The sequence below is a fragment of the Tauraco erythrolophus genome, chromosome 6, assembly GCF_009769465.1.
Source record: "Tauraco erythrolophus isolate bTauEry1 chromosome 6, bTauEry1.pri, whole genome shotgun sequence".
In the NCBI taxonomy this organism is placed as follows: domain Eukaryota; kingdom Metazoa; phylum Chordata; class Aves; order Musophagiformes; family Musophagidae; genus Tauraco; species Tauraco erythrolophus.
The window spans coordinates 11,373,693-11,389,416 of NC_141470.1; the positions used below are offsets into that span (position 1 = coordinate 11,373,693).

Sequence of the window (15,724 nt, forward strand, 5' to 3'; positions counted from 1 at the left end):
CTTTCTTCTCTCTGGCAATTTGTCGTACTCCTTCTCTGAATTCAGAAAGAACTTGTAGGTATGGCATCACTGTAGATTCAATCTGCAGGATAATTATTTCTACAGTTAGCTAATCATCATTTAGATATAAAACATGTCCTTACCCCACTTCATTTTTATGTGCTGTTGGGTAGAACGTGACCCTCAGGGCAGATCTGGATCAATAAAAATTGTCATTGCTCTATTGATGTCAAAGGACAGACGATAATCAGCATTAACTGTCAGTTTTCCTTTTGTGCAGATAAAATGAACTTGAGAAGTTCTGCCTCTCCCCATTCCTGTCTCCTTTCAGTTACATCAGTTCCACAGGGTTATGCTACAGTTCAGCTAACTATAATGCAGCACAGGGATAAAAACAGCACCCAGATGAATCTGACCCTTCATGTTCTGCGTTGTCTTAACTTAGGTCCAACTGCTTGTCAGACATAATACCAGGTGAAACTGATATTATGACTTATTTTCACTAGAACATAGTCTATTCCTCAGATGTTCTCTTATGCTAATTGTACTTCTTTCCAATGCAGTGCAGCTGTCTGTATTCCTCACACAACTCCCTCCCCCACAAAAAGCGGGGAGAGATTACGGTTGAATTACTTCAGGTGTAAGTAAACGCTGGTCATGAAAGCTCAAAGAAAAAGTCCTGAGAATCCTGCTCTAAATGGTAACGAATAGCAACAGCAATCAGTGAACAGCAGTGAACAATTACAATTACAAAAACAACTACAGATCAGGGCTGTCTGCCAACACTTCTCTGGAATCCTAAGAGGAAAAGCCAGGCATCCAGGGGACTGCTTAAATTAAAAGTTTCATTACCTTAGAGGGCAGGGGAGAGAGAAAAAAAAAAAGCACGCTTTTGTTTCCCCTACAACTTCCATGTATCTTTCCCATCTGTTACATCTCGATAAGGAATTTCTGTGCAATTAACAGACAAGGTGGTCTGTTATGCTCTAAAAATGCCCCTATGAAAGGAGCTGAGGGACTCCGTTAAAACTTTTCATAAATGTGAATACTACCCTTCCAGCTTCACAATTGGAACCTGTGCTCACAAGTTTGGCAGAAAGAACAGACTGGAAAGTGAGCAAGTCACATTTCCAGAAGCCCCTCTACACTGAAACTAGCTCAATATGCAAATGAAGTAGAATCAGGAAACCATCCACTGTCACTACTTTATCAGACATTTAAAGATGAAAGATTTTTATTTCCAGAATAACTAACCTGACAGCAATGCTTAATTCATTTGGAAAATGACACTATGGAACCTGAGATATTCTGACTTAAATCTCTTCCATCTCCTTTCAAGTAAATTACTGAAAATTTCTGAAGATAATGACTCTATTGGTTGCTTCATCTCCAATTTAGAAAAAGAAACAATAGGCCTGATCCACAGCCTTTGGTAATTAATGAGAAGTTTTCCAACCTTGAATCTTCGCCTGGTAATTTTTGCTAAGAATAAATTAGTATCTGCATGGCAGATTGAAATACGGTGTAATATTTAATGAAACAGCCAAAACATTTGCGATATTATGCATCTTTATATTATAATACTTAAAACCAGTAATGTCTGAGGTGATAAATACAGAAGTTTTTTCCTGTGGAGAAACCTGTGCGTAACAGGTGTGAGCACAAGATTCTTCTGACAAATGTGTTAACAGGTGTTAGCACAGGATTCTTTCTGCACAAGGTTATTCTGACTCTACCACCCTTAGCAACGTTTACTTTAAAGGAGTGAAAGGACTTAGCTTCTTGTTCCAAGCTACTGCCAATCCTCCATAACGCATATAGGTTGTAAACACTGCCTGAATGAAGCACTAAATACAAATTTAATATTAATTTTCCCTAAAAAGATGTTAAGGTGCTGCCTTTCTTCTGAGAATAATCAAAATAATCTTCAAAATAATTCTGAGCTAAATTAAAATTCACTATTTTTGGGTTTTGATACGGAACACTGAGCATCTTCCTTATTATACTTGCTATGTCATTACTAGAGATTTCCACAGCACAGTCATGTAAATATTTGCACGGGCAATTATCAGATGAGTGTTCATTCACATTCTTCAACAATAAGCAAGCTTTCCTCTTCCTCTGATGAACAAAAAGTTTGGCTTTCTTGTTACAGCACACATGCTTTAAGTATTCCTTCTAAGGAGGAAAACAAAGGGTCACACCCTTGAATGCAGAAAAATACTTGAAAAACAGCACTGATTTGTCCATGTCAAATTTTTCACATGAACAAAGAGAGCAAAGTTGATAGCTTTCATATGGAGTTATTTCTCCTGCCTGCACCCTGAAACATTAATGTTATTACAAGGCCCACCAGCACTTTCATCACGAATCTCCCAAGAATTCCCAGAAAAATTCTGCATCACAGTGGAACTGCTGGGTGACCAAAGCAAAACAGCCTTCAAAAGCCAGATAAAAACTGTGGCTACAAATGAGATCAGAAAAAGAGATTGAAACGCGGATAGAACTCCAGCTGCCTCCAGGCTGGTTTTTGGTGTACCACAAGGAAGTTTAATCAGTGTAATTATATTTTTGAAACTAATTAACGTACAAATACTTGTAATGGGTCTTTAGACTGTAGTATATACTGTCTGTAGTTAACGTGTGGTTTCTTAAACAGACTCATCATTCAGAAAACAAGATAATTCTTTTTCTGGTTGCTATACAATTTGTCTGTCATTAAGTCAAACAGACCTATAAAAAACTCCAACTGTCATAAAAGAAAAATCCTGCTTCCTAAGCCAGTTAATTACTTCAGACTCAAATATTACAAGCAGAAAGAATGTAATTTGGCTACATATCAGTAATGTAATCACTTTATCAAACCTAAGCTTTCAAAGGACACAGAGTAATTTTGTATAGTGTACTTTGTCCTTCACTTACATTCATGTTTTGACTATTCCCTCCAACAGGAAAACCAATTGCGTCATCACTTTCTATGGCACCAAAAATCTGGTCAAGGGGGAAAAAAAAAAGAAGAAAAGAAAAGATTGTATACATCAAGTCACAGGTATGTGAAAACTAAGCAAAATCACACGTACTAGCGTTTTGAAGCTACCTAGTTCTCATTTAACCCACAATTCACTGCTCTAATAAGAAGATGTTTTGTTTTTTAATTGATACAGCATACTAAGCATTAGCTTTCAGATTTAGTTTTAAAGCTGTCAGATTTGACGTTCTGACTTCACACTTTTTTCTACTGTTTCATTTTCCTTGCATGTATTAGGGACTCTCCACTATTCAACAATACATTATCTGAAATTACAACATAACATAAAAGACTCCAAATTGTACCTGCTGCAGCAAACACTGCAATTTGGGGTTGTTTTGGTTGGGGTATGTGTGGAAGATCTCTAGTTTCCTACAAGATTTAAACAAAGACTATGTGGATCCCTACAAACTTAAAAAAATACAACAGTTACAAGTGCACAGTGCAATAGCAACGTTACTACTTGCTATTACATACCTTCAGCATTTGAGTGAGATAGGAACTGATGTTTTCTAAAAGAAGTCTGTTTGGCATTTGTCTGGAAGATTTCTTTGCAGCAATATAGGAGTTACTCTGACTGACTAACGAACGCATCTCTTCTAAGACAGAGCGAGTGTCAATATTGTCACACAGTGCTTCATGAATTGCTGCCTTCTTGTCGTAAAAACTAAGAAGAAAAAAATTTTTTTTTACTATTGACATCAAAAGTATCTGCAACCTACTCTGAAGAACTTCGAATAGGAGAGTAAGGGGACCTAAAAGTGAGATAATCTGTTGCTGGTTGTAGTTTATATTTGAAGGAAAAACAGGTGAGTAAGGAAAAGGCATTAATTATCACGATGCTGCTGTTTTGCTACTATGGACAAAGGCAGGCAGGATAATCTAATTGGCAACAACTATTCAAACAAATTACATCTAACACTTTTTCAGCAACTGACCTTTTCATACCAGTTTTTAAAAGCAGTATAAATTAGTACCTTCTTGTGCTTGCTATTTTTTTTTTTTGCAGTATTGCTCTCCTACCCCTCTGTACCAGCCAAGTACTCTGTTTAGTATCTTTCCAGCATGGAGCACCAATTTGGAAGTTAACTTACCACGAAATGAAGTGTTAAGAAGCTATTACAAGAAGATACAAGGAATAAATTCAAGTAAACTTTTGTAATGCTTGTGAATACACAGACTAAGTATTACACTGTATTAAGTACCCCCACTTCATAATGGTGGGGGTACTACTGTTTCAAACATACTTTTTCCAGAGAAAAGAGAATGAGAAGTGGTAGAGGAGACAAAACCAAATATCCATGAAGCATATCTTCTGTTCCTCTCACTCCTTTGTCCCTCTCTCTTGACCTTTCTGTTACTATCTTCTCTCTTTTTAAAAAAAAGGGTTATCTCTATGAACCTCAAGTTGAAGATGAAATTTTCAGAGGACATCACTAAACAGAAGCATCTGCACTTGGTCCTTCAATAGTCAACATCTCCGTCCACAACAGTAAACTGAACTAGGAATAACTTTATTACTGGTAACATAAGATGCTTCTATTTTAAATTTCAGTCATAATAGAAGTCATATAGGAAGCTGGTCGTATTACAAACAATAATGATAGTTTTGTTACAAAAGTGAAAGACTGCAATATCGATATCACTGTCTCTCTCAATAACACATTTTCAAACATTGGCATATGATCTTTTGCGCTTTTAGTCAGGTCATTTAACTTACGTTTTCTCAATTTGCTCACTGCAATTCCAAATGTGTAAAATACTATTTTTCCAGTTGTAACCGCTGTGAATTATCAGTTATTTCTCAGACAGAAGGACAGCATTTCAAGTAGTGAAGAAAATGACAAAAAAAATTCTCTTTCCCTTCACAAACAGGGTGAAGAGGCACGCCAGTGTACTTAACATAAACAAAAAGGAAATTAACAACTTCATCTATACTTGATAAAGCTTTTACATGATTAAATTCACTTGTACAGAGTCGGGGTATTCATTGCAAATGCTGCAGACTTATAAATATCACTACATACACAGTAAGTCATTTTGCAATTAAAAAAAACCCAAAAAACTAAACATGTAGCTATGCAACGGTTATTCACAGGAAGTAGGAATGCTCCACTCACTTTTTGTTCAGCTCTGCTTCCTGATTTTCCCATTTCTGAAACTGGCCTGTCACATCAGTGGGAGCTCGAAGAATATCCTTCACATTTAAAAAGAACTCCTATAAAAGAAGAATAAAGCTAAAAATCAGTTTAAATTAGACACAACCAATGTTTACTACAAAAAGACATTATTTCTTAATTGCCTCCTAAAGTTTATGGTTTCAGCGCTGTCTCAGCCATGATATCTGAAAAGGAAACTGAACTTTCCAAGACTCATTTTAGAGTTTTAGAAAGCAGGTATCCTTTATTGCAGCGCTGGGTGCACGGGGGATTTCTCCTCCTAGCGTGCACACCGGCTTCTGGACAGAAAATTAGTTATACACTACAGTCATGCATAATTCATAACATATTTACATATTCTTAAACAATTGGTTAATTTTCTCTCGCTTTTCATGTAAATTACTTCGCATGCTCAGTTTTCCTCCTCCGCCCCTTTCTTTTGGGTCTGGGCTGTAATTAGGGTAGGTGGTCCGTGAGTCGGTGGTCGCGATCTCCCCCTGCCGGAATGACATTTTCCCCCAAGTCACTGCATGTTCACAGTTTAGAAAAACATGAGAACAAAGTTTATGCAGTTTATGCAGTTTCTGGGATGTTCCCTCCAAGGGCAGACAGTTCTTGATAAAGAGTCTCTGTTTTAATCACTGCTGACAGCTTCAAGGATGGACGTCTTGTTAGTTTCTTTAGGTATGTGTAAATCACCTACTGCCACTGAACCTTTCATGAAACTGTTACACAAAACTTTAACCCCTTTATTGTTGGGTAACAGCCAGGATCTACTGATTGTCTGTCAAAACAAGGAAACTCACACATTTTGCCTAACTCTCTAAATCATAGTTGGACAGTAATTCAGTTCTATTTCTTGGCTTTGCCACTGCATGATAAACTATGATACTCTTAACACCAAGCTGCTCAAACACAAAACCACTTAAAAAAAGTTCAGACAAGAGTTCTCATGGCAGATTTTTAAATGTGTTGCTAGCAATGGAAGCTGAAGAAAAAAAATGGCGTTATAGCGAGGGCCTGTTTTATGTGGGCATCCAGTTTGGTGAAAAGTCATTTTCACTTATTCTGTGGCCCAAACCAAACATTTTACATAAAAAGCAGAATAACTTCTGCTGAAGAGACCAAGATCAACAATCTCAAAACTACGTACAGCCTCCTTCTGTACATCCCACAGTGTACATTGTGTACATCCCACCTCCTGAACTGAGAAGGCAGAATCAGTCTGTGGACATGGCCTATCCTTGGGTTCTATTCCTTGAAACACATATGACAACACAAAGCTTAGAGAGCTGGAGGAGGAAGGGAAAGCTTACGTACGTTCATAAACTTCTCATACTGAATAGCTGACTCCATGGTATTATTTGAATAATCCAGTGTATCCTTCCAAGAGTGCATGAGGAAAGCCAACCGTAACTGTCGTGCTATTAGAAGTTTCAAAACAAACACAGAAAATAATGATAATCAAGAGCATTTTTATGGCCTCCAATACTGCAGTGGCTAGGAACATAACAATTTTTAATATTCTTACTATCAATACATCTACCAAAAAAGCAAGAACACTATTATCCATGCACATAATATCGACAAGGAATAGAAGAACAGGAAGCTGTTCTAAAGTTAGTGAAGAAGAAAAACACCTGAAGTTAGCCATTTTTGGAAACTCCATTAGGTGCCTGAATAACAAAATTACCACAGTCACCACTCAAAGTACATCAAAAGCATTCAAATTCCAAAGTAATTTTTACCTGTATGTTTCTTCAGTGCATCTTTTATGGTAATGAAATTCTTCAAAGATTTGGACATTTTACAGCCAGCAATTGTTAAGTGCCCAGTATGCAGAAAATACCGAACCCAGTGATCGTTTTCAAAGTATGCCTGCAGCAAAAAGAAAAAACCCCAAAGACCCAACACTGTTTAGATACATACCATGCAGTAGGATAATTTAAGAATAAAATCCCAAGAACAAAAAGTTAGGCTTCTACAAATCACACATAAAGTTTTAAAAATTAATTGATGGATTTGTCTAAGCTGCAGTCAAAGTAAAGCATGTTGGTTTCTCACTGCAGAAACTGAAGGACAGCTCATTCACCTCAGACTGTGCCAGTTCATTGTCATGGTGGGGAAATCGGAGATCAAACCCTCCTCCATGAATATCCATCGACTCTCCTAGAATGGATCCAGCCATCGCGGAACATTCAATGTGCCAACCTGGACGACCCTGTTAAGACATTACTTTTTTACCAGTTGTTTGTCTTCCTCTCCTGCCTATGTATCATTCCCTCATTGGTCTGCCCTAAGCAATTACACACCGGAGGAAATGAGATAAGAGCGTTACTGAGAAAAAAGATTTTCACTCTCAGCTTCCTAAAAGTATAATGTTGGATTTAAAGATCAAACGTGGCATATATCTCTGTGATGCTTTGATTATGCTGCTTATTATTCTTTTTAAAATTACATTAATATTTTTGCTCATAAGGGAAAAAAAAGATACCGAAATTACTGCAGATAAAGCCTGTAGATAAATGGAGGACAAATGCCACTAACAGTCATCATGAGCCTGCATGCAGACTTCTGTTTAAAAAGTGTCAAGCAGACAGATTGATACACATTCTAAATTATTAAATGAACATAGCAACAGAATCTGCTGTTGAATACAAGATCCCCATAATTTATACATTATTAATATACATTATTAATAGAGGTCAGGCAAAGTATCTGTGTAACACACTATTTAATAAGGTGTAGAACATCTAAATCCTGATTATAATGTCCTTACCTTTCCCCACGGAGAGTCCCATGAGGGTTCTCCTGGCTTGGAGGATTTCCACAAAGCAAAATCATTTGGAGAATGCTTCTCACTTAAGCGATCAGCTGAGATGCTCAGGTCACCTTTCAAAAGAGAGGATGTAAATATATATATTTTATTTAAATACGAGCATTATTGTTTTTTTTACTTCGCTGTACCTCACATCAAGTTAATTTAAATAAATAAATAAATAAATAAATAAATAAATAAATAAATAAATAAATAAATAAAAGAAAAGAACAACACTCAGCCCTTAAAATTCCTTGTAATTAACCCTGATAATCTTTTGGGGTTTTGAATAAGGTTTGGTTGACAGGAAACCTGACAACAAGTATCAGCTGCACTGCTTTCTAAGTTTTGACATGAGATTCATCTACGTTCTCCCTGCAGGCACAATTCCAATATCGCAGTTACAGAAAAAGAAATACAGAAACAAAAAACTGTGTACTCATAGACAAGTAAGACTGCAGAATCAATTCACTCCAAAGTCAGAAGGATCAAAATTAAGGCTAGGACTGTCTCAATCTGCACACACAACATGCTCTTAGGATATTTCTTCCACCTCTAATCTCAGTTGCTGCACAGAACGGCTGGTAGCTGTTCAATAGCTATGTTTATTTTGGTACCATCACAGATGTGTTATGCATTAATTGCTGTTAGCTCCTTTGATCATTTAGGTGGTACTCTCAGTATATCATCTTTAAAACACAGGGAATTTACCATTTCTGCAGTTTTGTCCACGACTAAACATGGTTAACAATAGCATCTTCCGCATAAGAATCCAAGACAGAATAAGGACAAAATTGTGAAGGTTAAACTTATCAGCTAATTTTGATGTAGAGGTTGAGATACCTGCAGTCTCAATATTTTTTAATATCTAACATTATGCACTTTGAATATAAAAAGAATTATGCTTCTATTTACATGAATTGCAACTTTCAAAGCTTAGCATTTCTGCTGCCTGCAATAGTCAAGATGACATTATCTGTCAGGGGAAGGACAATCATCACAAATGAGTAAAAGCAGCTAAGCTCACAAGCAATCACTTAACACATGCATACTACTGGTTAGTGACATTTATCACTCAGCATCAGTTCCTACTTGCAAAAGGACAGAACGCATCAACGAAAGTGACTGGTGGAAATGATACATCCACATTACCACAAAGATGGTGGTTTAAGATGGCACCTTTTATGTCACATTTACATAGCAGATTTCAGCTATAAGGGTTCAAATTAAGAAGAAAAAAAAATCATATCCATTTTAAGCTGCATCTCTCAGAAATTGTTAGCTTCACCTATGAGTGCACTAATTTCACCTACTATGAGTGTTACAAAAAAAACTTTTAATATTCTTCTGATACTTCATGGATGATTTGCTACTAAAACTGTACAACCTTAGGAGCAAATAACAAATGGGTCTGGTTTATTGAGCATTTTAAGCTACTCCTCTTCTATGGCTCAACTCAAAAAATCTGTATTTGGATTTAGTCCAACACAACAAGGTTTACCAAGTAAAAAGAATTTTCAGTATGAAAGAGGAACCCAAATATTTGTCATGAAATAATCATAACCTGGTGTGGAGAGCTGTAACCTGGCATGTGGAAGACTCAGCTTCAGGTCTTTGCTCCTCCTACTCTGAACTAGGTGAACAGCCAAATAGCTGGGCTATAGTCAGATGACTGAGCTACTCACAATTTTGACAACAAACAAACAAACACCCCCAAAACATCCTAGAATGAATAACATTTCTTACAATTCTCCAATGAAAAACTTCCAGGAAAGTGCTGCTCAAGCTACAAAACTCTGGAAAAGAAACCTATTGGTAAAGGAAGCGCAGCAGGTAAACCATTCAGCTCTGACAGTAACTGTGATCCAAATGAAAATCAGTTGAAGAGATCAACAAATCATCAGTTTCTTCAGCAACTTAAGCAAATGTTACTTCCCCTTTTTACCTTCACCCTCTTGAAGAGCTTTTTGATCACCTACAGCTTCAGGAACCAACTTAGCATAGGAGTGTTTTTCACTGGAATCAAACTTCATAGTATCAAAGTATACAGATCCATTGGACACATACCTGAAAAGTTAAAAAACATTATTTAGCTAACTTTCTACCAAGACTAACTGAATTTTATCCCCCAAAATCACTGTCTTAAACTCAAGTTTTCTAGTGAAACCACATACAGTATGGTACTGCTCAATATTGTAAAGATGACTTAGGTGAGCCTAAGTTCTGAGGCCTTACCGTAAAGACTTCAGACAAATCATTGAAAGTCATAAATAAAATCGATCAAAGGGAAAACAACTAACATGTTTTGTTACGCTCTTAAGAGGTGACACATCAGATAACAGTCCCAAGAGCTGGTCTCTTTTCATATTTTGCAACAATATTAAACAAATCTGGTTTGTTTCAGTCCATTTTGTCCTTCACTTTGCTAATTTTGTCCCACTACAGCCATAATAAAACCTCTGACACAAAGGTAAGTTTCAGGACCACTGGGAATGCTGATAATTCAGTGCAAATTCAGTTCAATTTTGAACTGTCGCCCTTTTTTTTTCTTTTTAATAAAATTTTAAAATGTAGGTTTAAAGGAAGAACATGCCAGAGAACCACAGGTTCAGCATCCAGTAGCAAACTTACCCATAACCATTATTCACAATCTTTTTCACAAAATCCACAACTTCTGGCACATATTCGCTAACCCGTGTTAAAACATCTGGAGGTAAAACCTATAGATAAAAAGTAGGATTTTATATATGTTTATATATATGCAATACTTATACATATGCAAATATGCACTGTGTATATATGTATGGTACATTGGTTAAAAATTAGCTCAAAAACAAGCGACAGTAGAATCTAAGACTCCTATTTCAACCTTTCTGCTCTGAAACAATGTGCTGTGGTCATTTTTTCCTCAGCCTTTAAGGCGACATTAACAACAAACTACTGGGAGATGTCAGCTCTTCTACTTATTGCACTTTTGACAGAACAGGCAATAAGTCCACCTGATTTGCAGGTAAATAAACAAACCTTCACTGATCTGAACCATGGCATATGACATGATATTTCATCTGTAACAGACAAATCTGTCCTCGATCGTTACTATCACATAATTTCTTAGTGGCTGAAGACTGGTAAGTAGTCAGTTTAAATGCTGAGGTTGGCAGGGCTCTCCTGTGCAGCTAACAGGTTCTACCTCAAACTTCCAGATCAGTTTATGGCTATAAGCCCAAGCTACACCAGGTGGAAGGGATGGAGTGCACACATCAAACCTGATCACTGGTTAACTGTCCCTGGTAACATGCACAATGGATTTAAGATTGTTGGGATGAAAACAGAACAGGTGCTGATTTAACAGCTACCTATTCGTATTACAGGAAAAACTTTATCAGTAAGGCTGAAATATGAGGTTTTTTGATAGCTGTTAAGAAGTTAAATTGTATTCTGGATATTATGAGGCATGGCACAGACACCTTTAAAACAGGAAACAGTTTGTTTACTTACATTGAGCGCTTCCATATCTCTATGAAATTCCCCCTCCCAGAATTTGGGGAGCTTTGAGAATATGGAATTGTCAGTCACCTGACTGCCAAATTTTGTGTCCAACCAGTCAGACAGCAAATCTTTGGCTTCTTCCAACAGCACCTATAAAACAGTAATTGTAAGTGCAACTGATCAAAGACTTGCCCTGTTTACAGTCGGCAGAAAGGCCTTATTCTGAACAGAGAGGTTTGTTTAAGGAAGAAGACATGTGGCTATGAATACAGAGTAATCCATGCTTCTACCAGATTTTTATAATATTGCCCTTCATGAATATGGATGAAACAAACAGAGGAAGGAAGATAAATTGAAAAGTGACATCTTTTTTGATAAAAATCGCTTAAACAGGCATGTGGAATTTACACTGTCAACAACGGATGGGACCTGCAGTTCTATCACATCATCTATTCCTCCCCCATTACAAATGGATAATCCTAACAGAAGCCTTACTGTGCACATTGCTAGAAAGTGTTTGAAAGACTAATCTGAACATCAGCAAGGACATATTTCAGTCTTATATGAAAAGATGACATTTTTTAATAATAGGATATAGCCCTGAAGGTATGATTGCTTAGAATTTAGTTGTTTTTAAAATTCTGTTAGGTCAGTATACACTTTTATATAGACACCTGGTATTAGAATAGCTGGACTTCTTTTTTAAAAAAAGTAATTTAGAGAGATTCTTCTGAAGAAGGGAGCACATACTCTATGCTTCCTACAGTAATTATCACAACTAATCAGAAAGCAAGAAAAGATGAAAGTGGAAACCAATTACTAAAAGACAGCAGTTATATTGCCTGACTTGGTTACCAGGACAGTACCGAAGTCCAATAAAGTCAACAGGATTATTGTCACTATCAATGGTCTTTGAGTAAAAATTATCCTGAGCATAATTTTTTGGAACGTATTTTCTTCTGTGATCAGAGACAGAAACACTTGTGTAGAAAACTGCCACTGATACTGGAATGTCATAAATGCGTGTTCAGTAATTTATACTGAAACTAATTCATCAAGACAAAAAAGCCAAAGAGAAAGTCTAAATATACGCAAGAGAAAAATCCTGCTGGAAAGCTAAAAATGACTGAGTAATTATCATGGGGTGGGGGTAAAAAAAAAGTCATTGAGAAAAACGGCATCCAGAGCCGATATAGTTGAATTCAAGGATCAAATGTCTTACATTGAATGCAAAGTACTAAAAAGTCCTCAGGCCCACCATTCCTCTTTTTATGAATACAAATTTCCACAGTGTTTCAGGGAATTACACAAACTAAAGATTATCTTTAAAACCTCTAACAAATATAAGTCAAATATAATTTAAAAAGGACCTCAAACTGACCTCATGACATCTGTTGATCTCTTCTGCAGGGAGCTTCATTTGCACAGCTTCTTGTAGAGGGTCAAAAGCAGACTTCACAGCATTTTGAATTCTTTCCAACATTTGCTTTTTATCTGGGTCTGTTGTCTCATTTAATTTAACTGAAAAGAGCTACAATTAAAAAAAAATAAATTAGAAAGCAACTTCCAGTGCAGTAGTGCTATGCTCCATACGCAATATATTATCTTAGCCACATAGTACCTCGCTGGTGATGAATAATACATTATACCACATAAAAAGCTTTCATATCAAACTACTGACACATACTCCTCAGAAGAAATAAAAGTGAAAAGAACTTAGTTCACATCTGAATTCAGAAAGATTCTATAAATTACTACATCATCATTACTGTTGTTCAGTAAATTTCATCTTCTATGCACCTTAATTACACAGTTGATTATCACAAATCTGAAAATGATAAGCTTTAAGGTGAAACATAGAGAGATTAAATGCTATGCTTAGAGAGCATGTCAGGCAATGATAGTTAGGCAAAATTTCCAGGCCTCCTATGCCCAGGCCTGTATTCAATTCATTAGACTGATAACCTCTTTGTGATCTGTAGTTCGAAAAATGACCAGAGAATCACCTTCCCCCACCTTCCATCCCGTATACACAATTTATTAAATCCCTAAAGCTTTGGAGACTTTTTGCTTTTTCCAAGTCCACCAATAGTACAAAATCTCGTAAGAAAACCATAAGAAAATGTCAGAAGAAATTTCATGAGCTTTAAAAGTTTATGGACATACCACTCTTTAAAAAACTATTTTAAAGGGTTATTTTTAAAGTTTGAATTCTAACGCACAAACATCCAAATGTTTTTTGAGCTTTTTCCCCACCAACAAGTTCTATGGACATAAAAGTCAGGCATGCCTTTTACATGGCTAGTTCTTACCAATTCTAAACCAATAGAAAATCAAAGTCATGTCCAGTTCCAACAACATTTCTAATTTGTGAGGTACCAGTTCAGTCAAATAAGTGAAACAAGCAGAAAGTTTAAGGAAGCAGCAAAGTCAGAAGCATAGATTCATAGATTTCATAGATTTCTAAGTTAGAGAAATCATCCAGTCCAACCATCCCTAATCTCCCATTAAACCATATCGCTAAGTAGTTCATCCAGCCTTTTCTTAAACACATCCAGGGATGGGGACTCAACCACCTCCCTGGGCAGCCTATTCCAGTGGCTGACAACCCTTTCAGAGAAGAAATACTTTCTAACATCCAACCTGAATCTCCCCTGACTAAGTTTATACCCATTTCCTCTTGTCCTATCACTCATCACTAATGTAAAGAGCCCTTCCCCCACCTCCCCACCATCCCTTCTCAAGTATTTGTAGGCTGTAATCAGGTCTCCCCTCAGCCTCCTCTTCTCCATGTTTTAGATGCTTTGCTACATCACTGAGTAAGAACCTAAATACCATGCTCACCTCTGAGGCAGTTTTAACATCTTCAAGCAGCTGAGCTGGTGCTGATTTGTTCTCTCTATATTGTTCAAAAAGGTGATTTTGTCTTGCTCTCTTGATGATCTACAAAGAAGAAACATGAAAATATTTTTATAAAGCGACACGTAGTCACAGTGCAACTAAAATCTAACTCCATTACGTACCAAAGGTTTTTCAGAATCCTTACAAATTTAACAAGCTACAATTACCTGCGGTAGTACAAATTAAACACACCATACATAGTTAATTAGCTATCTCAACAACAGGCAAATAAATAAGTTATCTTTGTAAAACGCTTACTCTTCATTATTTGTGACGACACTCATTTATATACAATATAGGCTTTGCTACCATAGGAATGCTACGAAACTGAGAAGAATTGATGACTTTGTGCACAAAATGTATGTCTAAGTAAATGTAAGGTTTATCTTGGCTTATCAAATGACAATTACATATAATTCCGACTTCCATGCTCAAAGTACAGTGTTTTAGATACCAATTTAAAAAGACCTTACCTTATCATCAATATCCGTAATATTCATACAATAGAAAACGTCATATTTAAAATAATCTCTCAGGACTCTTCTCAGGATATCAAATGAGATGTAGGACCTAAAAACATAAAAGATATAGGGGTGTTTTTAGTGAACACCTCAAGCCTATGTCTATTCGATGCACTAACTTTAATCTTACAGTCAATAGTTCTACAGCAGTTTTAATTTTCCCTTATCTACTAGTAAATTTTTAATCACACAATGACATATTGTAATATGCTTTAAATCTTAAACCTCAAGCATTGAGTCTAACAAGACTATTTTCTAGTAATCCATTCACCGAAACCAAGTACCTTTTTCTATTAATCTTTTGCTTCCAATAGGTACTGCTATTGCCTATATGAAAATAAGGAACTGCGGTACCTGGCATGTCCCATGTGAGAAGCATCATAAACTGTTGGACCACAGCAATACCACAAGACCTTTTTTCCATTCTGAGGCTGAAATACTTCCTTAATTGAAAGAGAAGGCACAGTAATCAGAAGAAATTGAAGACATGATCTCAGGCCAGTAACACCACATTTGGAGATTAGAATGTGACAACATGGATTACAATTACGAAAAAGGAATAGTTACTCCACTCCCAGTTTTACCAAAAGAAAAGATCACCACTATCTTTACTGTGTAAGAGAAATAATGAGGTGTGGCTGCTTATGTTTTCTGCACTCTTGTCAATCAGGATATCAGATAACAAAGATTTGCACTAGGCAGGGCATGGTTCAACCTGCATTCGTAAAAGGGAAGATCAGGTTTTCTTTTGCATTGAAAAAGGTTACAGAGCATAATCATTTCACATACACTTGGATACTATATCCCA

At 36.5% G+C, this 15,724-nt stretch overlaps 1 protein-coding gene across 3 annotated transcripts in view; it reads right to left on the reverse strand.

Moving 5' to 3' along the window:
• The window catches only part of CARS1 (cysteinyl-tRNA synthetase 1), a 37,115-nt gene that overhangs the window by 11,850 nt on the left and 9,541 nt on the right, over window positions 1-15,724 (reverse strand). For all 3 annotated transcript variants that reach the window (XM_086612676.1, XM_086612675.1, XM_086612674.1), the window contains 15 exons: window positions 15,271-15,359; window positions 14,869-14,965; window positions 14,339-14,437; window positions 12,876-13,025; window positions 11,504-11,644; window positions 10,637-10,725; window positions 9,951-10,072; window positions 7,967-8,079; window positions 7,280-7,408; window positions 6,936-7,065; window positions 6,508-6,611; window positions 5,149-5,246; window positions 3,506-3,695; window positions 2,923-2,991; window positions 1-82 (listed from right to left, as the gene is read on the reverse strand). In XM_086612676.1, coding sequence (XP_086468802.1) covers window positions 1-82; window positions 2,923-2,991; window positions 3,506-3,695; window positions 5,149-5,246; window positions 6,508-6,611; window positions 6,936-7,065; window positions 7,280-7,408; window positions 7,967-8,079; window positions 9,951-10,072; window positions 10,637-10,725; window positions 11,504-11,644; window positions 12,876-13,025; window positions 14,339-14,437; window positions 14,869-14,965; window positions 15,271-15,359 — 1,702 coding nt within the window. The remainder of the gene's footprint in view (window positions 83-2,922; window positions 2,992-3,505; window positions 3,696-5,148; window positions 5,247-6,507; window positions 6,612-6,935; window positions 7,066-7,279; window positions 7,409-7,966; window positions 8,080-9,950; window positions 10,073-10,636; window positions 10,726-11,503; window positions 11,645-12,875; window positions 13,026-14,338; window positions 14,438-14,868; window positions 14,966-15,270; window positions 15,360-15,724) is intronic.